The sequence below is a fragment of the Mixophyes fleayi genome, chromosome 8 (assembly GCF_038048845.1).
Source record: "Mixophyes fleayi isolate aMixFle1 chromosome 8, aMixFle1.hap1, whole genome shotgun sequence".
In the NCBI taxonomy this organism is placed as follows: Eukaryota; Metazoa; Chordata; class Amphibia; order Anura; family Limnodynastidae; genus Mixophyes; species Mixophyes fleayi.
Genome location: NC_134409.1, coordinates 93498274 through 93525696, shown reverse-complemented (window position 1 = coordinate 93525696; position 27423 = coordinate 93498274). Strand labels below are relative to the sequence as shown.

The window sequence follows — 27423 nt, the reverse complement described above, 5'->3', positions numbered from 1 at the left end:
ATACTCAGCGGGGAAGATGTGTGTCAACAGTGCACTTCTCTTCAAATGACTGCTGCAACTGTCCTCCTTTTGAAGCTTGACGCCAAAAAGGGATCTTCCACGTGCTCACTCAGCGGGGAAGGGGAAGAGGTGCTTCTCAACACATTCCCCTACCACTGGAATCTCCTTCTGTGTCTCTGCTAACAGCGATTTCCCCATTCTACTTAGGTGAAATCCTGTTGCTTTATCTTTCTCACATTTTGCTACCACACCGCAAAATACAGGTACATATTTATCTATGAACCAGTCAAAAGATAGTATTTCTGTTCCTTTTCCTCTATAGAGAGAGTATAAGGTATAATTAGTCAAGCTGAAAGGCTGCAGCAGGTTTTTCAGTAATGACTGCAATTAGCACAGAACACCTGGGCCCATTTAGCATTACATTTGGAACAGACAATATGTTTGGCACGCCCAAACACTTCCACAACCTTTATCAGAAAATACAGACTAGGTTATTTAACATATCATAGTATTTCTGATTAAATAAGACAGGTTGGATAACTTTATAGTTTTCCTTAAACACAGTTCTCAACACCTCAGTCTTATAATACACATGCACACACAGAAGAAACAAAGTGATACTTAGCGTGGAAGATATGTGTCAACAGTGCACTTCTCTCCAAATGACTGCTGCACCTGTCCTCCTTTTGAACTTTGGCGCCAAAAGGGATCTTCCACGTGCTCACTCAGCTGGGGGGGTGGGGGTGGGGGGGGGGGGCGGTGTTCCTTAAACACATTCCCCTTCCACTGGCTCTCCTTCTGTGTTGTTTACTTTAACAGCGTTTTGCCCTTTCTCTTATATTAGGGGAAAACCTGTTAGAATGTGTTCCCCGCTAGCGCTATTCAAAGCGCGCCATCCTCAAGAATTCACTGCCATCCCCATGGGAGGAGGAACTTGGTATACTCCAGCTGGCTTCCGGGGAACCTCAGCAGTAAAGGCGCTCTCTGCCTAATGGCAGCGCTCGTCCTGCATCAGCGGGGAGAGTCTCTTGCCGACTGCTTCCCGCTGTGAGAAGCGCTTCTTACCTCTCTGTCATCAAGGACCACTACTTGCACATTCCAAAATCGGAGGGATACCAGTGCCTTCTCAGATCTGCTGTACAGTCCCAGCACTTACAATTCAGAGCCCTGTCCTTTAATCTGTCTACAGCTCTGAGGATATTTACCAAAGTTATGACACTCAAGGCAGCCCATGTTCAGGACACGATCCAACTGTGGGATTACAAACTCTTGGCCATCAACTTCAAAAACCTCAACCCGATTCCTTCCCAGCAGATGGTCTTCTTATGGCTGCTGTTTGACATACGTCAGCAGTGGGTGTTCTTACCAGCACAAAAAAAAGCCTCTCCTTACAGGGAGTGCTAAAGTCACTGTTAGCTTGTAGACTTGCCTTCATGCACTTCTGCATGAAGGCGTTAAGGATGGTCTCCACCATCAAGGGATCAGTAATTACAACTTTATTCAAGGTTTGCCACTCAATCCTTTAATGGATGAGGGGTGACAACCTCAACAGGGGTCATCCATTCACCATTTGGGTGACCACAGTTGTCAGACTCAGGGCTGTGGAGGCCAGTGACACTTCAGTACCGTTTTCATGGACTTTGTTAAACCTCACTCAGATCTGCGAGAAAGGGCAAAAAAGGGCAACAATCAGACAAACCCCCAGCTGTGGCATAACTCGGACACACCAAGGGTGCCCACACCAGGCTTATGTGTTAGGCAGAGCAGTATTGTATGTTAGTCAGCCATCAAGGAGGCATTCATCCCAGAGGAAGGAAGTCAATTTCCTCAGCAGGCATGCCCTTAATGTTGGTGGGGTGTTCTCAATATGGAAGTCTGCCAGCAGCTGGTGGACATTGTAGAGTCAACCAGATTTCAAGATGGCATCTATTGAACCACAAGGTGGGGGAATTACTACTTGAGGACAAAAGACCCCAGAGGTTAAATTTATCAAGCTGCGAGTTTACGACAGGTTTCAAAAGTGGAGATGTTGCCAATAGAAACCACCCATATTCTAGTCATCATTCTACATCCACTTTTCAAACCTGCCTTAAACTAGCAGCTTAACACATTTAGCCCCAGGGCTTTTGTTTTTTTTTGTTTTTTTTTTAACAGATGCCATGATGGTCCTCTGTGATTATGTCCTCGTTTACCTGTTCCCTCTGGCTGCAATGATGTTGAGAGTTCTAAAAAAAAAAAAAAAAAAAGTGCCCAAGTGATCCCGGTGGCTCAAGACTGTCCAAGGTATTCATGGAACAGAGACCTACCCAGCATGGCAGAGGTCTAATACTAGACCTTCTAAGCCTAGGTCATTTTCTGCACCAGAGTTTACCTCAGCTGGCTTTAACAGTAGAACTGTCTATGCAATGATCCTTAAGGAGTTTACGGACAGATTGGTTCACATCACAATGAAGACTAGTAAGCCTCTTTCGGCCAGGAAAATTTTTTAGGGTCTGGAAGACTTACATTGCCTGGTGTGAGTACAAGGGGTTTCCTACTTTGCCTTTCTAAGTAGTACATTTTCTAGTGTTCTTTCAGAAAGATCTGGATGAGGGTTTCAAGTTTAGCTCAATGAAGGTGCAGATGTCTACATTATCAGTTTTCTTTCAAAAGAAAACTGTCATGGGTACCAGAGGTAGACCTTCCTACAGGGAGTGCTGCATACGCAGCCTCCATACACCCTTTCAGTTGGTTCATTTGGATCTACATCTGGTGCTCTCTGCATTGCAGCACCCTCCCCTTTCAGCCACTGAATTCAGTGACCTGGAAGACTGCCTTCCTCCTAGCTATCTCTACAGCTGGGAGAGCCTAGGAATTGGGGGCTCTGCCCTCCAAGTCCCTCTTCCTCATTTGTCATGATGACTGTGCAGACTCTAGCCTTATTTTCAACTGAAGGTTGTTTTTCAGGGTTTCTTTTGAACCAGGAAATCTATCAGAGAAAACCCCTGGTTGAAGAGGGCTATCATTCTTTGGACGGGGCCCGGGTTTCCCAAGTTAGATTTTTTTTTTTTAAATCCCCCATTTTTCCCAAACACTAGTAATTTTTATATATCCTTGTTTTTTTTATCCCTATAGAAGGTACCCCTACTGTTTATGCTATCCAGAAGTTTGTGGTACATATATAGGTAGCCTCATCCTATGCTGTCCAGCTTATCATAAAAAAAGAATTTCCACACATGTTAAATCTCTTCCCACTATATAATTTAGTAATGGTATAATAGATTTAGTTAAAGGTTTTCTTTGATACAAGTTTATTTTTTATTGCTTTTGTAGCACAACTATAGTATGCAGCACAGTGAAGAGAATATTTAATAAATTAATTAAAGCTCTTTTTAGGTTTCATGTATTCTAAACATACAACACAATATCCAGTTAAATATACATATTTGGCTATAAATTGGTAATAAGTGCATAAAAAAAGTGTTCCAACACAAATACAACATAATGTTATCAAACTGGACACTTTCTGGTAGATCAGTGTTTCCCAACTCCAGTCCTCAGGGACTCTTAACAGTGCAGACTTTCCAGGTCACAAGTGAAATAATTATACCACCTGTGGATCTTTCAATACGTGTCAGTTAGTAATGAATACACCTGTGTTTCAGCAAAGAGATATGGAAAACATGCACTGTTAGGGGCCCCTGAGGACTGGAGTTGGGAAACAGTGTTGTGGATGGTCTTAACTGGTCTCATTGTGGTTTAGAATATGAGTTCACATAAAATACAATAATCAATGCTTTTAATAACTAAATTGTGTGTAGTTTTTGCATAAACACACACACACTACTATATAGTAATTTAAAATCATTGCCGTTTTTATTCATAGACTCACCTGTACGGTAGCTGCTGCAACTGGAGAACCTGAGGCAGACTGTTGTCTGTGAGGCATTGGCTGTTTTGTAGCACCCAGAGCACCACTTGCTGTTCCCCCAGAAAGATGAGTCCTATTTGTAGCATTGGAATTTTGATTGGCTCTGCTGATGGGTACACTTAACACAGAGCTAGGAACTGTGGTTTTAATAGGTCCAGTTTGTAAATGGTTTAAAGATTTAGGAGATGAGTTGGATGGTTTTAAAGACTGGCTATGTAGTTTTGGAGACTGGCTTTGCATTTTTGGAGACTGGCTTTGCATTTTTGGAGATGGTACTGGGGATTGGACCGGAGATGAAACTGGCATTTTTGGGGAAGGGCTTTGTTGCCTGATAACAGGCGTGACAGATTTAGGAGAGGAGCTAGGGATCTTGGGAGGTGCAGAAGGATTCCTGACTCCCTGAATAACCACTGTACCTCGGCCAGAAGATATGGGGCTGACTGTAGGTGAAGGACGTCCAATGTTCATTCCACTTGCCAGCTTATGATGCTGCATATTCTGGGAGACAGGAGTACCTGAACTGGAAGAACTAGGACAAGTGGTCGGCTTGGGTGAAGGGGCCATTGTATAAGGAGACTTAAACCCAGGATTTGAACCCATATTTTTTGCCATAAAGTTAGTAGAGGTAGAAGAAGCAGCTGTTCGAGATACTGGTGTATGTTGACTGCTACCTGGAGATGGTGAAGTAGGTGGTCTGTAAGCCACTGTTTTTTCAGGGATCTTGATAACTGGTGATGTAGAAGAGATCTGGGGGCTGCTGGTCAGTCGAACGACAGGGTTGCTATGGGATTTACTTATAGTAGCTTGCAAAGGTGTAACATAGTTTTGTTGAAGTGGTGGATGGACCTTGACTGTCTGCAAGGAAGAAGAGTTCTGTACATGTGAAGAGGAAGAAGAAACATGGGCATATGACGAAGAGGTTAATGGTACTGGTGGGGCTGAAGAGGGAGTGGAGGAGAACGTGCATGATGCTTTGGCCTGAGAAGCAGAAGAAGCCTTCACTTTAGCAGGTGTAGAGGACGATGTTACTTCAGCTTGCAAAGACCTTTGCATTCCTTGCTGAAGCAGCTTAGCAGGCAGTGGTTCCAATGACACTTTGGGATTCTGTATGGAAGAACCTGCAATGAGCCCAGACACCACTGTTGAATGGGCTGTTGCAAGATCCTGGGGTTTCTTTGGTACAGGGGCCGAGTGGCCAGCAATGAGACTAGATGTGTGCTGTGGAGGATCAGCCTTTTTAGGACCACCTAATGGTAACTTGCTCATAATAGAGGCTAATTTTTCTTCTCTCAGGGCAACCCTTGGCCGAGAAGTGGGGGTTTCTGTGTGAGAACTGGATGATGCAGCCGATCCATTGTTAAGCACAGCCAGAGCTTCAGAGACTGAGTCTAATGAAGGAGTTTTGAAGGAAAGATCTTCATCCAATGAGTCGTCCAGACAGATAGTCTCAGAGTTTGGTGTACAAGAAGAGCCGATAGGACCTCCAGTAGGTGGTACTGCATTCAGAGAAGGAGTACGAACCACAGTAGAGAGAGGCGTGGAAGTCTTTTGCTCCTTTTTAGGGCTAGATTCCTAGAAAGCAATAGTGAACAGAGAGAACAGTTAAGGAAAATAAAGAAGCATGACATGTAGAGATTATGCACACTGAAATTTAAAAAAACAAAAAACACATAAATTGCTAATTATTGCTACATACCTTTACCTTGGGTTTAGGTGCCAAAATAACCTTCTTCTTGGCACTGTGAATAAAACAGAATTTTTTAATCTCATTTAGGACAGAAAAAACACATTTGATCATAAGAGACATATCATTTGGTGTACAAGAGTCAAACATAAGGTGATGAAACCAAAAGGTAGAAAGATGACAAAAATATGGTTACAACCCTAGCACATCTCTGCCTTTGCTTACCAATATTTTAAAAGACCTCAAATATTTATGTGTTTATATTTTACTGCACATGAAAATCAACAATTTACTGTTAATTTACTTTCCTCAAAAGGACGCCATTACTAATGGAGCAACTCTGTTCAGCTGACAGGAAAAGGAAACACCTCACCAGGTATATAACCGATCTCCTCTTTGCTTCATGGGTCTGAGTAGCTTCCCAAGCTGCATCTAAAGCATAGCAGTCAACATGGGAAGGATATATTAGGGATGCCATGGAGTCTTTTGAGGAAGAGAAATAAACAGTAAATAATTTGTTAATTTCCTCCTCAGACTCCCTGGCAGCCATTACTCCTGGGATGTACCCAAGCAATGCCAGAGGGTGGGAAAATCAGGTAAACTCACACCAATATAATGTAGGTAAAAGATTTTGTTTATCTATTGATTGAAGAATCTTTCTTCCAAATTGACCATCCTTAGATGAAAATAACATCCAAGATAATGTCTAGAAAAAATATGCAGCGATGACCAGACTGCTGCTTTATAAATGCAACTTGTTGAGGCATAAGCTTTTTGTGCCCAGGACAGAGCGACTAGTTGAATGAGCGCTGAGGATTTCCAACACCTTACTCTCTCTCGCCTTACATGCCGGCATAATAACTTATCAGATGCATCTTGCGATACTATCATTAGATGGAGCTAATCCTCTTCGATAACCTGTAGGAAGCATAAAAATAGCTGGTCCATCTTCCTACGTGCTTTAGTTCTGGAGAGATAAATAGATAGCTCTCACAAGGACAATATAGTATGAAGATGGTTGTGGACAAAGACTAAAAGAGTCTCTTGATTAATATGAAACACATGTAGTTCTAGCAGAAGGATTGCCACTAGAGTTATTACCTTAAGCGTCAGCCACTTCAGTGGGACTTCCCGCAAAGGTCCTAAAGGACGATTCCAGTGGTTCCAGGACGAGATTAAAGTTTCATGGAGCTACCAAGGTTCTAATGCAAGCTTGGATTCTCTATCGCTTGCAGGAATCTTAGCATAAATACATTTAATGCAAGCCTCATGCCCAAAAAAACACTCAGAGCTGATGCTTGTACTTAAAGAAGTGCAAGAATTTCCTTAAATCCTTTCTGAAGACAGACAAGTACTTGAGACAGAACTGGGCTGCCCGGATTAGCCATATTTTTTCTTAACCCAGAAAAATTTTTTGGGGGAGATTCTGTAGTAAACCATGGATGCATTATTCTTCCCAACTTGTAAAAGAGTTTCCTTATTGGAAACTCCCTTCTGTTTGATGTAGTGGTGATTGAGTGGGCAATACTCAAAGCAAGAATGCCTGGATTTGGGTGAGAAACTGGCCTTGACATAGAACTGGACGAACAGGCAGCGGCCAAGGTTACTCTAGGAGCATCTCCCGGGTTATCAAGAACATGGTATGAAAGGACAATAAGAGAACTGCTATTACTTCCAATTTCTCTCTCCTATTTTTCCCCCCACTACTTGGTGAATGAGGGGGAAAAGGAGGGAAAGACTGTCTTGTGAAAGACTTTGTTCTCTTGCGTTGAAGATAAGCAAAGAAATACCAAGTATGACAAAACAAAATAACCCAAACAAATTGTACTTCGTTGTGAAGATACCAGGCTTACCTGGCTCATTTGTACTCACTTCATGCTGGCTGGCCCCAAGGGTGCCATACTACACAAGAGAAGCATACACAGTATGTTCTAGGGATCCTATAATTACTCAGGAAAATGGCGTTAGAAAGGAACAGCAGTGTATTACAATAAATGTAATCAGTAGAATTTCATACACAACAGTAAACAAATGTCAGGCAGGTTTGCCATATTGTATGAATAAATGAATATATGACCTCTTCTTAGCACTCCTATTTGGATTACTGCCTAAATATATTGAAAAGTGCCACTTGTCAATTATATTGTACAATAATTTTATATATAATATATCTCTCTACCTACTCCACTATCATAGGCCCAAAATCAAATATGAATGTGAACAGAATAAGCACACTGTCCCCCGCCCGGAGTTTTAAGGAGTGGATCAGCAGTATTTGCCCAGGATTGTTACATCTTAATGCCGACCACTTCACCTTAATCCAATGGTATATACGGACGAGTAGGGAACCATAGGAGAGAAGCCAAATTAGGAAGAGATGGAGAGCCTGCATTGTGTTGAAGTGCTTAACTCTATATACATGAAGTGTTTATATAGGGGCAATTGCCCCATCTTAACAGCTGGTAGAAGTATTTCAAGTGTTGGGGGAACACTACATAGGAATGTCCAAAGACACCAAGTAAATATTAATTGATATGTGTCGGTATTTCTATTAAGTACGTTTTAAAAAAAATTACTGCACTATAATGCGTTTTTTTCCCCCCGTGTCTTTTCATATCATTGAATATGAACGGCATGAATTGTCTAATATGAAGGAAAAGGATGTCTTATTTTTTATTTTATTTCAACAAAGATGATTTATTGACTGATACATTGATTGATTCAAACAGTATCCCAATTGTTTATGTGAACAGATATCTTTGGACATACGCTTAAACATCTGAACATTTCTTCTTGTGAATTATTTGATTTTGCGCCTATAATATACATACAAAATTATTGTAGGTTTACCACATTATCTGTCCCCACTAGCTTAAGGAATGTCACCTGGATATCCCAACTTGCTGAATCCCAGCAACGCAGACCGATAATCTCTCCTCTACTCAGTCCAGCAGAAGCCTAGACTTCAATGCTGAAGTCTTTCCCAAGATGGGAGCCAAAAGAGCAACAACCTCTCCTGTTACACTCATGTAGTTTCCTCACGATCCAGGGGCTGGAACAGGGGGGTACTTGGATAGCCATTCTCAGAGGACCCCACTGTCTGTCAAAAGTGGCTGTTAAAGGGCTGTCTTTCCTCATCCCAAAACACCCCTTAGTTCCCTGCTGGCTTGACTCCAAGGTGTAGAGACATAATGGGGACATACTAAAGTTAATTAAAAGGCAAGGCTTAAGTGACACTCAAAGTATCAACCCTTAAATGTTATTTCAGCCAGAACTAGATTACAGCTGATCAGGACTTCTTGTAGAAAAAGGAGGGGAAAATGCAGCTACAGCCCCCTCATCTGTATCATGGAACTGGACCCCGCCTGTTCCTTACCCATAACTCAACTGGCTTCAATTTAAGAATAATATGTAACTTTATCACTGCAATATCAATATACATTTTTATAACGGGTAACAGAGTGAAAGTGTCTTCTATAAAGTCATGGGTACAATGTCCCTTTATTCACATTTAATTCGACACTACATTTCTACTCTGGTGAGCTGGGGAACATTAACAAGGCTATAAATAGTGTACATGTTATACCCCACATTTTGAGTCACAGGGCTGGCATGATTTTTATGAAAACTCATGGTGCAGAATGGAGGTGCTCAGATTCAAAAACAAAAATTCTGAATCGCAATCTGAATAGAACAGGGTGCTTGTCCTGGAAAATGAAGAAAAGCGTCCTTGATGTTTATGAATGCTAAAAATTTGTTATTCTCCATTCAGTTGTTAATGGATCTGAGCGATGCTCCAGAAAAAAGGTTAAAAACAAAACTAGAATCTACCCCTGTTCTGGGAGGGGGATGTTAAGAAGAGAGGGGGATTGCTTTCCTGAAAGAAAGCCACATTTCCTTTTCCTTAAGAGGCCGGAGTAAAATGCTCTTTGGTGGAGTCCCCTAAAGATCCAGGAAGTAACCCCCCTCTATGATTCCTGTTATCCACAGGTCTGAGGCAGCGGCTCTACACACGTCCCAGAATAAAAGACAGGTTTTCACTACAGCCTAGGCTGGGTAAGGGGAAAGCCTGTCATACCATCTGTCTCTCAAACGGCATAGGTCTGGGCAACTGTCTGTCCTCTGCTGACCCCCATATGCAGATGGGGGTAAATTCTGCAAGTAAAAGGACTTTGGACAAAAAGAGACCCGAAATGAACGGAACCTCAGTCCTTTAGACTTAAACAGGTTGACCGGGAAAAAGAGGCCATTTCCTCCAGTAGCCGGACAGATCATTTTGTCAAGCTCAGGTCCAAAAATAGCAGATGTGCTGTACAGAAGGGCTTCCAAAGATTTCTGAGACTCCATATAGCCCCATCCCAGGACCAGAGCCAAAGTGAGTTGGCAGAAGCTGCATCCAGAACTGCGCTTCTCCAATATGCTCCGCCAACAGGAGCAATTCTGACTGAATGGTCAGACCTCAACGCTACCAAGAGCTGATCAGACTATTTTTCCATGGCCTTGAAAACCCATGCCGACGCCATTGGCGGTCCGAATGCTGCACTAGCAGCCACACAGGACTTTAACATTTCACATTTCTTGTCTGTTCTATCTTTGAACGAAGCTGCCGCAGGAATGGCAAGAATGGTGGCCTTACAGAGGCCAGCCACTAGAGTATCTACCTTTGACAGTAGTTCCCACCTAGCAATTTCCTCAGCAAGAAAATAAATCATAGGAAATTTTCATGGACTAAGGAACTTCTTATCTGGCTTAGCACAAGCTTCACCCAGGAGAGCAGATGAGTGAGAAGTTAAGGGAAAAAACAAACTTTTCTTCCTTCTTTTAAATAAGGCAAGCTCAGCAGATTAAGAATCATCCACCTCTAGCATGTCCCGGGTCTCCAAAAGATTAATTTTTGAATCCAACAGGATGCTCTGAGTCTGAAGCACTCTTACTGCAAAGAGAATTCTGATTCAGAACCCTCATCTGAGAAATCGAGACATTTTTGTGATCTCTGAGCCTTAGGAGCCTCAAATAGCGTCTCCATAGACGACTCTAGCCTGCCCCAAAACAAAGTTTCCCATTGTCTTGGGCCAAGCAAGTATTTCCTAAGACATAAATAAGCCCTACACTGTCTCGACGATATTCTCCAGCAGGAGAATGTCTACTTTAGAGGCAGCTGCAGAAAAAGGCAAAGAAGGAGTTACACTGACCTCTCTAGAAAGCACAGAAAGTTTAGCCCAATAGCAAGGGACTGTGCCAGGGATCTTGTCTAAGCATGTTCTGCCATGTCAGGTGTCCCCCTCCTAGGCATGCGTGAGTCACAGTTCTCTGCTTTGCAGGGAACACAACGGACATCTTTAATTTAGTCCGACACCTGGAACAGGTGAAATACAAAACAGATTTCCCTCCTCCAGCCTTTGCCTTACATCGACTCACTATTTCACAAAGAAAGGGTACAGTGTAGCAACAGACCATAACAGAATCTGACCTAGAATAAATATATTATGATATAGACACCTCATAAGATCCCTCACCATAAGCTAACACAGTAACAAACAAATCTAAGCCACCCCCCAAAAGAGATTTACAAAGTAAACACATTTTTGCAGTGGCCATCTTTTAATTGCGAGCTCTACTGGTGCCGTCTAAACAGTGGACATTCTGCATAAACAAGATACCCTGTATTCTTAATTCACCTTCAGTGGTCCATCAGAGCTAGGATGCCTCTCAGCACCACCTCTTCCGATACAGATACACACACTCACGAAGAAAAGTAAAGTTGAAAAACTACAAAATAAAGTTTGAATAAAACATAAAATAACCCTAACCAGGCTGCCCGGTAAAAACTTGCCCAACTCATTGGACACTTAAGATAAAACAAAAGGAGCATTTGGGGATGGGAGAGGGGAGGAACTTCACTGTTCAGTTTACAAGTTAAACCTTAAGTGCCAGCTCCTGCACACTTACACAACACCTAAGGTAGCAGTGTACCAACAGAATGCAGGAGAAAGCCCATGCCACACTAGCTACAAATAAAAAATGTAACACTTGATACATTGGACTGGAGAAAGAAAAACTGGCCCTCATTAAGGTAATTAAGAATTCTATATACTCACGGAGCAGAAGTGAGGTGATTATGTACACTGCGACTCTCTTTAAAGAGCATCCTATGAAGATATTGAAAACAAATGTCAGAACACTTCTCTCACATACCCATTTTTCAAATACAGTGATACTGCATTGGTCATGTGGAGTCATGCTACCTGGACTGCATCCAACCTTTAGGCCATAAAGGTTTTACTTCGGTTTCCATAAAGGTCTTCAGATAATCTTCTGCAGACTGGCTTTTATTAGGCTCAAGCTCATAACATCCCAGTTTAATCTTCACTAGATTACAAAGCAAATTCCTACATAAAAATATGTAATAGGAAAACATTAACTGTCACTGCAGGATCTTTTTTAACAATATTAAAAAATGAATTCAATTCAATTCCACTTAAAACAAAAAGGGAATACAGAACTTTGCATATCAGAAAATGTAAAGAAAGAAGAAAGTCCAACAACATTACCTTATAGTGTCATCCCAGTAGAACTTTTTTCTTGGACCCATTACCCTCTTCCCAGGCTTCTCTTCATCATCTTCCTCTGAAGGGTTCCGTTCACCATCATCAGCCTGATGCCTACAAGCAAGAGGAAGTCAGAAACCACACAGTAACACGTTGAAAGTCAGTCTTAAGATGGGTTGTTTTTTTTTCAACGTTTAAGAATAACAAATATTACAACCATATGATAAGTGTAAAGCATAAAAAGGTAAGCACACCAATCATTTTGGTATATGGTTTTATTGTAAGCACTTCTGGATATTCTTAGTTTTCCATAGCTTATCTATATGTTATACAGTCATACCAAAGAGAAACTGTAGAATAAGTAGAAGAGGTAAATAAGCAAGTCTTTGGGGGTCTTGCAAAATAAAGCTTCCAATAACATTCACAAATATACATTTAAGAGTTCACACACTTTGACAGAACTTCAGAGGTTTACAAATTACACTTTACAGTTGTCATTCGTATTGGAAGATAATCACATATCTATATCTCTATGTTATTAGTAGCTTTATTATATTTAGTGGTCCTTTTCAATGGAGCTCCTGCAAAGAACCAGACTGCAATCAGGACTGAGCCACTGATTCCCTTTCAGGAATGTTAATGGCTTCTTTCAGTTCAATCTTCTGAATAATTCTTACAACAGCAACAAGAATTATTAATGTGTGCAAGAAACATTTACTGATCTTACTGTGGATCTTGCAAAGGATGGTTTAATAATGGAGAACTGCAGTTGAAAATGCAATGATGCCATCAGCAATGCAGTCACTGCTTCGGAGTACTCCACTTCACATCTGATAGTGATAATGTGCAGTCATCTGTTCTGTCTATATGCCAGACCATTCTGCGAGTTAACTTTATGCTGTACCTCCCACAATCTTATTCTTACTAGTATAAAGCAGCTAAACCAGTGGCAAGTCATACAGTAGCAAAGAGTAGTGCCGTCACACAAAAATCAAAGTTATTTTGAGGGTCTACTGGACTACAATCTATGTTCAACCGACTGACCATTAAGCTCAAGTGGTCAATATCCTGTATCAAGTGCCCAAGAACGGTCAGACCCAATACATACTGCATTTAATTCACATCCATCCACAATACACCTACACAATTCACCTTTCCATTTCACTTACTCACATTCACAAACCAGCATGCCATTTCTCCCTCTTCCTTAATTAGCCACCTTCCTCAAATACATTTTTCCTTGCTTGCCTACACCCATCTCACTGACAGACCTATAGTCATTGCCAAAAGTAAATTTGAGACATTAGACAGCATGCATCATAGAGAGTGGAGAGGCAGGAACAGTCAGCTGTCATTAGATAGACAGAGGCATCAGTAGATTTTTAGACAAGTAAATGCCCAATTGTAAAGTGCTACGTAAGGTGTCGCTAAATAAATGTTGTAGATGATAGATAAAGGTGGCCTAACGTTTTGAGAATGACACAAATAATATTTTTCCACAAAGTCTGCTGCCTTTTTAAGTTGGCAATTTGCATATACTCCAGAATATCATGAAGACTGATCAGATGAATTGCAATTTCAAAGTCCCTCTATGCAATGACAATGAACCAAAAACATTTTCACTTCATTTCAGCCCTGCCACAAAAGGACCGGCCAACATCAGGTCAGAGACTCTCTCGTTAACACAGGTGAGTTGACGAGGACAAGGCTGGAGATCACTCTCATGCTGATTGATTTAGAACAGACTGGAAGCTTTAAAACAGGCCTGTCCAACCTGCGGCCCTCCAGATGTTTGTGAAACTACAAGCCCCAGCATGCCCTTCCAGCTATCAACTGGTTGTCTACCGGCAAAGCATGCTGGGGCTTGTAGTTTCACAACACCTGGAGGGCCGCAGTTTGGATAGGCCTGCTTTAAAAGGAAGGTGGTGCTTGAAATTCTCCCTCTGTTAACCATGGTTATCTGCAACGAAACACATGCAGTCATCATTGCTTTGCACAAAAAGGGCTTCACAGGCAAGGATATTGCAGCTAGTAAGATTGCACCTAAATCAACCATTTATCTGATCATCAAGAACTTCAAGGAGAGAGGTTCAATAGTTGTGAGGAAGGCTTCCGGGCACTCAAGAACATCCAGCAAATGCCAGTACCGTCTCCTAAAGTCGATTCAGCTACGGGATCAGGGCACGACCAGTGCAATGCTTGCTCAAAAATGGCAGCAGGCAGGCGAGAGTGCATCTGCACACACAGTAAGGCAAAGACTTTCGGAGGATGGACTGGTGTTAAGAAGGCCAGCAAAGAAGTCACTTCTCTCCAGGAAAAACAACAGGGACGGACAGATATTCTGCAACAGGTAGAGGGATTAGACTGGGGTAAAGTCATTTTCTCTGATGAACCCCCTTTCAGCTTGTTTGGAGCATCTGGAAAAAACGCTTGTCCGGAGAAGGAAGGGTGAGCGCTACCACCAGTCCTGTGTCATGCCAACAATAAAGCATCCCGAGACCCTTCATGTGTGGGGTTGCTTCTCAGCCAAGAGAGTGGGTTCACTCACAATTTTGACTAACACAGCCATGAATAAAGAATGGAAGAAGTTGCTTTTGGATGATGTTTTGGTACCAACCATCCAAGAACAGTTTGGTGATGAACAATGCCTTTTCCAGCATGATGGAGCACCTTGTCATAAGGCAAGTGTGATAACTAAGTGGATTGGGGATCAAAACATCAACATTTTGGGTCCATGGCCAGGAAACTCCCCAGAACTTGTGAGTCATTGAGAACTTGTGGTCAATCCTCAAGAAGCGGGTGGACAAACGTAAACCCACAAATTCTGACAAACTCCAAGCATTGATTAGGCAAGAATGGGCAGCCAGTTCGTATGTGGTCCAAAAGTTGATTGACAGCATGCCAGGGCGAATTGCAGAGGTCTTCAAAAAGAAGAGTTAACACTGCAAATATTGACTATGAGAATAGGTAACACAACCCGAATTCCTAGCGCATTGTCATGACATAGACATCCACTGCCAAGGGATCCCTGACCGTTGAGCAGAACCGGGGAACCTGAGTGTTGTGCTTCAATGCCATGAGGTCCAGATCTGGAAGACCCCACCTGCGAACTAGCATCTGGAAGGCTTCCAGATGGAGATCACTCTCCTGACATTACTGTGTGGAGACTTCGATAGTCTGCCTCCCAGTTTAGCATGAATACTGCCAAAAGCGAGGGAACGAATAGAATCCGAGTTGCCACCTGCATTGCCTTGGCACTCTTCGTTCCGGCGTGCTTGTTGACATATGCCACTGCCGTGGCATTGTCGGATTGAAGACGGACTGGGAAGCCCTGAAGGAAGGCCTGAGCTCCCTTCTGCACCATCAACATGGCCTTCAGTTCCAGGATGTTTATTGAAAAGGGAGGCCTTCCTTTCCGTCCACAGTCCCTGGAGACAAAGATGAAGGGCCACTGCCCCCCAGCCCTGAAGGCTGGCGTCTGTTGTGACAATGATCCAGGACATGGCGCAAAGGATCTGCCTACGACCCTTCAATGGACCATCTACCACTGAAGGGATGACCAAGCCTCCTGAGATAGACTGATAGGTTGGGAGTCCAATCTGAGGTGAGACCCTGACTACTTTGTCAGAAAGTCCCACTGAAACAGTCTGGAGTGGAATCTTCTGTATGAAATAGTCTCAAATGTAGAGACTTTCCCAGGAGTTTCATGCAAAAGAGCATGGAGGGACTGCAGCCTGCCAGGACCCGGGCCTTCATGTTCCGTATGGATCGAACTATGTCTTCTGGACGGAACATTTTCTATTCTCTGGTGTCCATGATGAGACCCAAGAATGTCATCCTCTGGTAAGAGATTAACGGGGACTTGTTTAGATTTATGATCCAGCTGTGGGACTCCAACACCCTGATGGTGAGGTCCAGATGCTGACGTAACAGGTGTTCGGATGCGGCCTGGATAAGAAGGTTGTCCAGGTAAGGCACTTTTTTGACCCCCCCTGAAACGAAGACAACCGGCCATCACTGACAATTTTTGTGAACATTCTGGGCGCTGACGAAAGACCAAATGGGAGTGTCCTGAAATCGATAAGGTAAGGTTCCAACTGTGAAGTGGAGAAGAGACTGATGCCCCTCCCATATTGGGATCTGCAAGTAGGCATCCCGAATATCTATGGACGCCAGGAATTCTTTCGGTTACCATCCATTTATCACTGACCAAAGATTCCATGCAAAATCTGTCCACCCGTTGGTGTAAATTTAGGTACTTTACATTTAGAATAAGGTGGAAGGAACCATCCTGTTTTGTGACCAAGAACAGGTTTGAGTAGAATCCCTGGCATCTCTGGATTTCCAGAACTAGACAGATGACCCCTGTCAAAAGAAGCATTGCAACATCACTTGTCTGTTAGTGGCAAGGAGGTGTGAAAGAACCGACAAGGGGCTTGACTCGATAAATCGATCATGTCATTATCCCCTGAAACCATCGATCTGGATATGCTATCCACTGCTCCCTGAATAACCGCAGGCGCCCCCCCTCACTCTTGCAGCCGCGAGGAGAGGTGGATGCGAGTCAAGCTGATGGTTTTTCCCGCAGCTTGGGAGCGGCACGTCTTGTGGAGAAAGAAAACCTTCCTCTATGGAAATGTCCTCTGAAAACAAAAGGTCTGCCATGCTCGCCTGACCTCTATTGGAGGAGCCCCCATGAAAGGGCTGGCGAAATGAACCTTGGTACCTGCGTCTTAGGTACATTGACTGGGAGGAAACTGCTTTTTCCACCTGCTGCTGGAGAAATTATGTTATCAGGTTCTGGCCCGAAAAATACAAATCTCGAATATGAAAGGGCCTCTGGGTAACATTTTGACTCTACATCGGCTTCCCAGGATCTAAGCCAGAGAGTCTGTCTGGCTGCCACTGCTGAAGCAGACGCGAAAGCTGACATTGAGGCTGCATTCTGAACAGCCTCATACAAGTAATCCAACACCTCTTTGAGGTGCAGAGCAAGAGGAAACAGGTCTGAATCCTGTAGACCTGCAGCGAGTCGGTCAGCCCATGTTTCCATGGCCCTGACAACCCATGCCAAAGACAACATGGGTCTAAATGAGGATCCTGCTGCCACGTAGATGGATTTTAAATATTCTTCTATCAGTAGCGTCCTGAAGGGAGGCTGTGCCCGGAACTGGCAGACTGGTGTGGAGTGCAAGCCGTGCTACCGGAGTGTCCACCCTTGGTACCAACTCCTAACGGAGACCGTCATCTGACTGTAAAGGGTACAGCGCCACAAACCTCCTGGAAACTACCTTGCAGTTCAGCTGTGACCAACTTGCTTTTGCAAATTCCCTCAACTCTGTAGGAGGAGGAAAGCAGACCGTGCGCCTTTTAAAACAAAAAAGCACCCTGATCCGCTGCTGTAAACTCATATCTATGTCTAAGATCCAGAGTTCATCTAACTGCCAGATCCTCAATGCTCTGATTTCTGTGAGATTCAACAAGATATGTGACTAATGGAGAGTCTGTTTCGTAGGGCAGTTCCCTGTCCTCTTCAGATGACATTTCTGAATCGGAGACCACAAGAAGAGGATGACCTGCCCTTTGAAACCACCTCTGTCCAGAAACAAGCTTCAGAGTGTTCAAAAATCTGTTCAGTCTATCTATGCCCTAACCAAGGTTGTGGACCATGCAGGTTCACCTACATGTGCCCCCCTGGGAAGCAAGAGAAGCTGAAGGGCCAGCTGGCCCTAAATCTGCATTGTCACTGACTGGTTGTGAAAGTACCGCTGTAGGGGTGCTCCCACTACTGTGGTAGGAGAACCGCAGACAGCGCCACAATCTCTGCCTGACGGCCGAGTAGCTGCACCAGAGTGCCCACCGACTGTGCAACGATATTGCTAACAGCGGAGTACCACCTTGACTGTGCTTAGCCTAGGGACCAGTGCTCGGCAGTGACAATGTGCTGCCCGGCTGCTCTGATTGTGTTTTAAACACAATCAGAGCAGCCGAGCAGCCAGGCAGCCCATTTTTCCTGCCGAGCGGATCTGCATATAGTGTGCAGCCTCCGGTAGCCTTAAAAGTCAGAAAGGGGGCGGGGCCTAAATCGCGTCCCTAAATCACCCGGGGTAGAAAATCTTTCTAGATCCGGCCCTGCTAGAGACCCACCTAGCAGTCTACGCAGATCGCACCTGGGTCCTGCTGTACATTTCGCAATTTTAGCTTGCATTTTGAGCAAGTAAAGTACTTTCTTCTAGGTACTTTTCATTTATCAGACATTTTGAGAGGAAAGCAATTACAGAAAATAATAATAAAGAAACAGAGCAATTATATAACACAAGAAAAGTGTACAATATACTATCTAATCTCTGACTATCAGTCGAAAGATGTATCTTCATGCTATGTAGTTTGATATATGTATAGAACCTTATGTATTATGCCCCCAGTAGGAATGTGTGATGCAGCGTGTTGACTCCCTTGTATATGCTGCTATCAGAGTAACAATACAATATACCCATGCTGTATGAGCAGGGCCGCCATCAGGGAGGTACGGGGGGTACTGTTGTACCGGGCCCGGGCTCACCAGGGGGCCCGGTACAACAGCTCAGCACAGACTTACCTGGGGCCCGCCGCTGGTCTCCGCTATTCTGTCTTCAGCCTGGCTGTCACCGTGACAGCCAGGCACCAGGATCCGATCGAAGGGGTGGAGGATTCATTCCCCCTGCGAACAGTGCTCTGCCTGTGACAGATCACATGATCGCAGGGGGAATGATTCCTCCACCCCTGTGATCGGATCCTGGTGCCTGGCTGTCACGGTGACAGCCAGGCTGAAGACAGAATAGCGGAGACCAGCGGCGGGCCCCAGGTAAGTATGAAAGTATGTGTTGCTCATGGGGGGGTGGGGCCCGGGTGGCCCGTACTGGGCCCGATTTTTTCTGAAGGTGGCCCTGTGTATAAGGGGGGAACTTGCTAGTGGCCATAATATGTCGTCCGCCATGGCGCGGAATCGCGGCACTCTATAAACAGAAGTAGTGCCGGTCATCAGGCACCACGTAGTGCGACGACTTATGAAGCTGCTTGTCACACTTCCAAAATCTGCGCTGTCAGTGAGAGCTTGTGGGCTCTTACCAGAAGAAAGCTTATACACAGCCTGCATTTTCTGTATAGTGTGCCGATTCTAATCGCAAGCTGAAGCAGGCTGTGCACCTATTTAAAAAATAAAACAGGTAAAATAATGAAATAAAAGAAAAGAACCTTATTACTTTTCTCTCGTCAGTACGTAGTAAGCCCGACTTCTTGGGAACTTAACCTACACTGAGGAGCTACAGGGGGGTTGCAGAGGTGAGGGGTCTGTCAGCATGTTTACATTAACAAGTTAACTACTTGAGTGCCAACTCCCACGCTCCACACCTACAACCCCATGGTAGCAGTGTCCCCCAGATTGATTGATTGAAAGAGTAAAAGTGTAAAAGTAAATGCTAAACTCAACATGGTACATACTTTGCATTTTTGGCCTGATTATGTGCTTGGCAATCCTCTTGGTATCTGTTCAGTTGGCCAGGCATCACATTGCTAATGGCCAGTTTTAGCCTCTGTAGTGGCTCTTTCAGTCGGTCATCCTATAATATAAAAATGTATAAGAATCCTAGCAAAATAATGAGATTAGTTTAGACAAATGAAAGTTTCTTATTAACATTTTTACTTTGGTAGCTTAACAAGTACACAACATGGGAGTTTTAATAGGTCACAGATAATAAAATTACAAATGGAGACATTTCCACACAAATGGGAATGGAAGCTCATTTTGTAGAGTATTTTTTTTTTTAATGACACAATCTTTCATTGTTTTAGGCACTGTAATCAATCCATAAGTGCTTTTATCAAAGTCCAATGGAAGACATTAGAACCATATATTATAGAGGTGGCTGTAGGAGCTTGGGCATTAAGAAATTGTCCACTGAAAATTGGGCTATTCACCCGCCCCAACAAAGTCCCCTAGAAAGACAAATAGAAAATTAGACAAATACGCAGAAAATGGATTGGCATCCAGTGTGCCACAATGAACCTTGAAAAAGATTTTAAAGTACAAAAATACCTTTTCTCTTTCAGCCTATCTGGGGGACAGTGCTACTATGGGGTTGGGAGAGTGGGTTGAGTTGACACTTAACTAGTTAACTTTGTTAATGTATCAAAGCTGACAAACCCCTCTCCTCTGCAAACCCTGTAGCCTCTCCAGTCTTATAAAAGTAGGCCCTCCCTTGGGCACTTATCAGGAAAAAATTATTCTATTTTTCTCCTAATTTAACGTTTTTGCAGCAGTGTGCTCTGTTAGCTTACAGAGCACACTTATTCAGACAGTGAGTTTTTTTACTTTGTTTTTTATTTTAATCTTTTAACAAACACTCAGCGATGACAAGCGGTTTATAGCCACTGCCAGGCTGCTACAGGACCATGATACCAGCGCTACCTAAACGGCAAAAAGCGCCGGTAAATCGGATCGTCAAGGACCACCATATTGGATCATACCAAGTTCCCTCCTCAGAAGAGGAGGGGGGTACTTGTGCAGACAAAAAAACGGCCACCAGAAATCTGCTACTAGCGACTGCTGCATAATATAGATGCAGCAGATCTCTCTTTCAACAGCAGAAAACTTGTGGAGGAGCATAAAAAAGATCGAGTAGGAGGGTACTAAGGACAGAGTGCCCCCGACGCAGTCTGAAGCAAGTGAACTATTCCAAGGGCGCCAAACACTGCCCAGGAAAAGAGCAGCAGACAATCTCTGGGACATAGAGTTGCTGACAGACCTCTCCTGCGCCAGAAGACATCTTAGCCTGATTTAAGTACCACTTTTCTTATATCTCTATATCTTAGATAAGGGTATACTGAAACTAAAGCTGTTGTTGCAATAGCATTTTTAATAAAATATAGAATACTAATTGCATAACAGTCTTTGCAATGGATACTAATTTTTGACTAGCTCGTTATCTGTTTGCTTGTGATTGATTACCTGTATTTCATTATTTTACTGTTATACTGCTACCTTAAAAAAAAGTCTGATAAGGGAAAGGCACCTCAGACAAAATATTATATCTGTTCCAAGTGTAAGATAAGTTACCAATGGGACTACAGGACCCAGGGGCGCTGTGTGTTGACTGCAGCGGGGGTACCCCGGCAGTACAGGCTCAGGTTAGCGCACTGCCACTAGCGAAAACGCCAGCATGGGTTAATGCCCTGACACTTTGGTTAAGCTGCTATCCAAGTCAACAGATTCCAACGGTTACAGTTCTTCCCTCTACCTCAATAGCAATTGACCCCCACATCACAGGCAGGACTACGGGGACCACCGAGGCCACAGACTTAGGACAGACTGGTACTGTTTGTCCTCACCTCACAAGACCCTCCTACATGAGAACTGGCTTTGTCGGCTTCCCTAGCTAGAGGACTTGATAGGTTAAACCGGTTCTTGGATGCGCCAAGACCCTTACCCAAAAAGAAGCAACACTGATCCACTAACCCCCTTCTGACCCTCTGATTCGAAGGGATCGTCAAAGAGGAGGGTGAACCGATAGAAGACTGATTCTACACAGGTCATAGGCCCAAAAGGGTCTTCCAGATATCAAGGTATTGACGACCTGGTGGTAGAAGTTCGCCAGACATTAGGTATTCTGGATCTAGAAGAGGAGACTAGATCAAAGTCTCTTCAAAAAAAGCTAGGGAAAGAGCAATCCGCTTTCATCCATCAGTAGAACTGTTTCCAGGATGCTTCCACTATTTCTTTCAACCAGATAGGAAATTTACTGTTCCGAAAGTATCTGGCTTTATATCCATTAAAGGAGGAGGACCTCAACCGTTGGGACCAGGTTCCAAGGGTTGATTCACTGGTGGCACGCTTAGCACACCACACTAACTATCCCATGGAGTCACCCTGCAGGATAATACTGACCGCAAAATAGAGGGATGCTTAAAGTCCATTTATACCGCAGCAGGTACATCATTCAGACCTATGTTTTCATCGGCATGGGTTGCCAGGGCTATGGAAACATGGGCTGACCAATTAGCAGCGGGTCTGCAAAATTCAGAATTGCTCCCCATTGCCCTGGATCGCAAGAAGGCTTCTGGATACTTCTACAAGGCTGCCCAGAATGCAATCTCCATTTCTTCATCTATTTCTGCAACCGCAGTAGCAGCCAAGAGATAGTTATGGCTTAGGTCCTGGGATGCAGACACGGAATTAAAAAAAAAAAAAAAAAGTCATAAGAATCCCTCCCTTATTCAGGGGGAGCGTTATTCAGCACTGAACTGGACAGCATAATTTGCCATGCCACAGAAGACAAAAAGCAGGTTTCTTCCAGTAAATGTCCCAAAACCTAGGGCACCAAGTTTGTTCATTTAGACAGTCCTTGCATGGGAGCTTCGCTGGCCGGGGCCAGACACATAGACCGAGAACTTCAGCCTCTAGAGGACAATCGTATAGAGGTAGGTCTTCCTCATCCACGAAACGTCCATCTCCCAAGCTTCCAGAGGAAAAGTCAGTTTGACGGTCCGTGCCAGAAAATGACCTTTCTGGAACTAATCATGGACACTAACAAAAGGTTTTCTTCCGGAGGACAAATCTCTGAGGAACCAGACGGCTTGGGTTATGACCTGCCACAGACCGTCGGTCTACTTGTGCATGCGTCTATTAGGAAAGATGGTATCGACTTTCGAGACCATTCCTCATGGTCGGCTGCACTCACGCCGCTTTCAATGGCACCTCTTAAAGTGGTTAGGATCCCATCTGAGATTAGAGGGACAACTGATACAATTGTCACCAGAGGCGAAAGCATCCCTCAGATGGTGGACGGTCCAGGACAATCTGACAGCGGGAAGGTACCAAGATCCAGGACCATGGGGCAAAGCAACCACAGACGCCAGCCTGACAGGATGGGGGGCTGTGGTAATCAGTTACGGCTCCAGGGACTCTGGACCACTCGGGAAGCTTCTCTCCCCATCAACATTCTGGAGCTAAAAGCCATGATAATGGCCTAAGAGAGCGCCCAGACGATACTTTATGGACACCCAGGCATCTGCGCACAGACAATGCGACGACAGTGTTTTATGTCAACAGAAGGGGGGGGGGGGGGGGGGCACCAAAAGCAAAAGAGCAATGAGGGTGGCTGCTCAGATCTTGACCGGGCAGAGAACCACGTTGCTGCTATATCAGCAATTTTTATCCCAGGAATCAGACTCTCTCAGCCGGTATGCGATATTGACAGGCGAGTGGTAGCTTCATCCGGAGGTCTTCCAGTCTCTGGTCCTACAATGGGGGATCCCGAACCTGGACATCGCGTCACAAAAGGAAGGTACCTCAGTTTTGCTCTGGAGCAAGAGACCCCTTGGCGGTGGCCATCGATGTAATGACAATGCCATGGGTCTTCAGGACGGGATACCCGTTTGCTCCCATCCCTATGATTCCCAAAGTCATTTGACGAGTAAAGCAAGAGGACCCCCAGTCTTACTAGTTGCCCCTACTTGGCCAAGGCGAGTTTCGTACGCAGAAATTCTGGGGCTAGCGGTAGGCCCAGGTCTGCAATGATCTCTTCGAGAAGAACTTCTTCAGCAAGGACCATTCAGACATCAGGAATTGCCTCGGCTCAATTTATCGGCATGGCTGTTGAGGTCCAGAGGGTTCTCTCCACGAGTAGTGAACACCCTCCTTCGGGCTAGAAAAACAGTTATGGCTAAAACATCTTTGACAGCTATTACTAGTATTTATCACCGCATCTGGCAAACCTACATCAGATGGTGTGAGCCGACCATGCCACACGGCTGCCTTTTGTCTTCCGTGGTTTCCGGCTTTTCTCCAGGATGGATTAGATGCGGGCCTCCCTCTAGGTTCACTGGAAGTATAGATATCGCCCTTTTGGTATATCACCTGCGTTAGGCAGACATTCCGGATTTCAGGACCTTCTTGCAAGGAGTCAACATATTCAACCTCCATATGTTCCTCCAACATCCCCCTGGGATCTTAACCTGGTACTTGATATGCTTCAAGGGCCTCCTTTTGAACCATTATGCACTCCATAATTAAGGTTCTTGACTATGAAAAAGTGGCATTTCTACTAGCCATTGCATCAGCTCATAGAGTTTCCAAATTGGGTGCTCTCATGTCGTGAACCATACCTTATCTTTCACAATGATAGGGCGGTTCTCAAAACAGTTCCCACTTTCCTACCAAAGGTGGCGTCCAGCTTTCATGTAAGCCAAGAAAGTGGTCCTGGTATTTAAGGGTGGCCCACAGTGGTCAGGGCTCTAAGAACTTGTCAGGAGGACATCAAAGATTCATTGTGCAGATTTTTTTTATTTGGTTTGACACCTCTAAAACGAGGATGGCCGGCCTCTAAGCAATCGATTGCTAGGTGGCTTACTTCTACTATTAAGCAGGCTTGTGTCAGTGCTAACAGACCTGTGCCAGATCCTAATGTAGCCCATTCTACTCATTCAGAGGGGGCGTAATGGGCTGCATGAAATGGGGCCTTTAGCTTACAGTTGTGCAGAGCAGCCACATCATCCTCGGTCCATACTTTTACCAAATTTAATGAATGCAATGTATTTGCGTCAGACACTTTTTTTTTGGCAGTAGTGCTCTACCCGCCGGGCTGTCAGAGCAATCCCTCCCTTAATGGGGCTGTTTTAGAACGTCCCCATGGTAGCAGTGTCTCCCAGATGGGATGAAAGAGAAAAGAGGATTTATATACTTTCGATAAATCCGATTCCATCTGATAAAGATGTAAGCCTCCAATACCCAATAATTTGCAGAGAAAGATTATTCCTTGCCTTTATTATGATACTCAACCATGTGCGAGAAAACCCGGGCCTCAAGAACAAGTGTTTTACTAGTCACATCTTCAAAGCCTGACAACCTAAAGAGTGATAGCGAAGAGGTCCTTAAACCAGAATATCTAAACAAAGGCAACTGATAAGGTGAACCTACCGCCATCAGACTGCCCAAGCTGAACATATGTCTATAGTCCATGGTTCCAGCGTCCCCTAACGGACGCCTGAGAAAATGTGCCAAAGCAATGTTTTTTTTACCATATTCAAAAAGTCTTCATTTAGGATTTAGACATGACCAAGCTGCTTCAATCATTAAAAAATATTTTTTTTTCTAATCCGTTTTAAAAATGTTTATTTGACAACCCTCCACAGTGCCAAGATGCTTTACAACTGAAGACAGTGGAAATTAAAAGGACTTGATTTTGCCATTTAGTTCAGTAATTTTGCAATTGTTGAAAAAGTGTAGTAATGACCACTGGTAAATCAATGAGATATCAATGATACCTGTATATGAAGGTGAAGTTTTTTCAGGCGCTTGACAAGTGTATCCTTTGTACATGGTACAAATGCTTCAATGTAACCATACACCTCATTTCTATTTGATGGGGTCAGTTCCAGCAGCTGCAACTCTATGCTAGAATTAAAAAACACAACTATGATGTTGGAATTTCCACAGTACCATATAGGCATGTTTTCATAGGTTTAAAATATTTCACTTAAATACAATACAAGCACAAATGTTTCATTTTATTTCAAACGTTACAAGCTTGTTAAGACTTGTTTTGTAGAATAGAAACAACAAATTCAGTTTGGGAAAGGAATCACAGTACAATGAATGTATTTCTTTGGACAACAATACTTATACAGTATATCATAAAAGCCATTTCTTCAAATTTTTACTATTTTATATTTCTCCTTTTTTAAATCAACCTTTTAACTATCTTTAGATTCTCAGTAAGTCGCATTTTAAACAAGATTATGTATTCCCAAAGAAAACGTTAATGTGACGCTTACATTTTTATCACATTTGTGCCTCAAAAATAAGTATACAAATGACAAACTACAGTTTTAATTTATAAAAGCAATAAACGTTTTACATACTCTATCAAAATGTTATTCATCTCTTGAGTGAAGAATTTTTTCCGACCTTCTTCATCAAACATTTTTGCAGCCTTTGGGGATTAAAAGAAAAATATTAAACAAAAAAGACATGCAAAGGAAAAAAAATATGTAGATGGATCCAACGCGCTTGTACATACCACTTGCAGATCCTCAATCCGTTTTTCCAGCTTTGCTGGAAGACCATCAGGAAGAGGGGGCACTTGTTTCGGTATTTGCACCTGGGAAAGATTTGTTGACTGCCCAATACTGCCATTTTCCCCAGGATCAGAAGCTGCAGGACTGTCATTGGATGCAGAGTCCAAAAGTTTATCAAAATCAAAGTCACTCAGCATTTCTAGTGCACATTCTGCCTCTTGTAGGAGCTCCCGCTCACTACCACCACCAAATATAGCAAGAACTGGGTCATTACCAAGAGTCAGATCAGAGAAATCATTTGCAATAGGAACTGGGTTGAGTTTTGGAGTAGACACTACTGTTACTGCAGGTAAATTTTGCCTACTTTCATTTTTCCGCATTGCATCTTTTTCTTTCTGAAATTTCCGAAGCATTGCAGCAAGGGATAGGGAATCTTTGTACAGCTTTTTCTTCTTTTTGTCAGGTTTATGAGCATTAAATGCCACCACACTAAAAAAGAAGAAACAAAATAAAAAAAAAAAAAATAAAAAAAGCCAAATTATGCAATATCCTAAAAATCATTTTGGTTTTCTAAGTTAGCTGATAACTGCCAGATGGGTTTTCTGCATTTATGCCACAACACAGCAATATTTTTCCAAATGACTGAATAGTAGTGTATAGTAACATTGTTATCAACTTCATATAACACATTAAACCTTAATCAGAATAGGACACAAGTCAATAAGACAACAAGTTTTTTTTCACGTAATACACATTTTTCCATATAATGTATACATACATACATATTAAGATTTCTATATATCCCTGACTAGCGGCCAATTTTGCCTAGAGAAGGTAACAGGGGAGAGAAGGAGCATGCAAGCTTAAACCAAATATAGCAAAGTCACGTTCGTGTAAATAATTAGAGGTGGATGCAGCCGCAGATACACGTCAGAAGGCATATGATCAGTACTCGTAGTCGGTTGGTTGTCGCTGATTGCGGGTTAGCATCCCCAAGGACTACAAGAAACCCCCCAAAAAAAAGTGAGTCCCTAGTTTGGGATTCCTGAGTAGTTTGTGTTGGGATAACACATATTAAAATTATTAAATGATATACAAATTACTTGTGTGGCACTACAGGTCCCAACACACCTAGACAAATTAAATTGGATATGCTAGCACTTCTAGAAACATCTCCATGAGAAAGAATTTAACATTACTACCCAAATTAAAAGGATCACTTTTGTGAC

The 27423-nt window shown here is 43.3% G+C and overlaps 1 protein-coding gene across 3 annotated transcripts in view; it reads right to left on the bottom strand.

The window, feature by feature from the left end:
• The window catches only part of UBN2 (ubinuclein 2), an 81217-nt gene that overhangs the window by 37460 nt on the left and 16334 nt on the right, over positions 1-27423 (bottom strand). For 2 of the 3 annotated variants that reach the window (XM_075182883.1, XM_075182885.1), the window contains 9 exons: positions 26197-26683; positions 26039-26109; positions 25442-25571; positions 19622-19740; positions 12146-12256; positions 11840-11983; positions 11693-11743; positions 5607-5649; positions 3872-5482 (listed from right to left, as the gene is read on the bottom strand). In XM_075182883.1, the coding sequence (XP_075038984.1) occupies positions 3872-5482; positions 5607-5649; positions 11693-11743; positions 11840-11983; positions 12146-12256; positions 19622-19740; positions 25442-25571; positions 26039-26109; positions 26197-26683 (2767 nt within the window). The remainder of the gene's footprint in view (positions 1-3871; positions 5483-5606; positions 5650-11692; positions 11744-11839; positions 11984-12145; positions 12257-19621; positions 19741-25441; positions 25572-26038; positions 26110-26196; positions 26684-27423) is intronic. The other variant, XM_075182884.1, reaches the window with a different exon arrangement.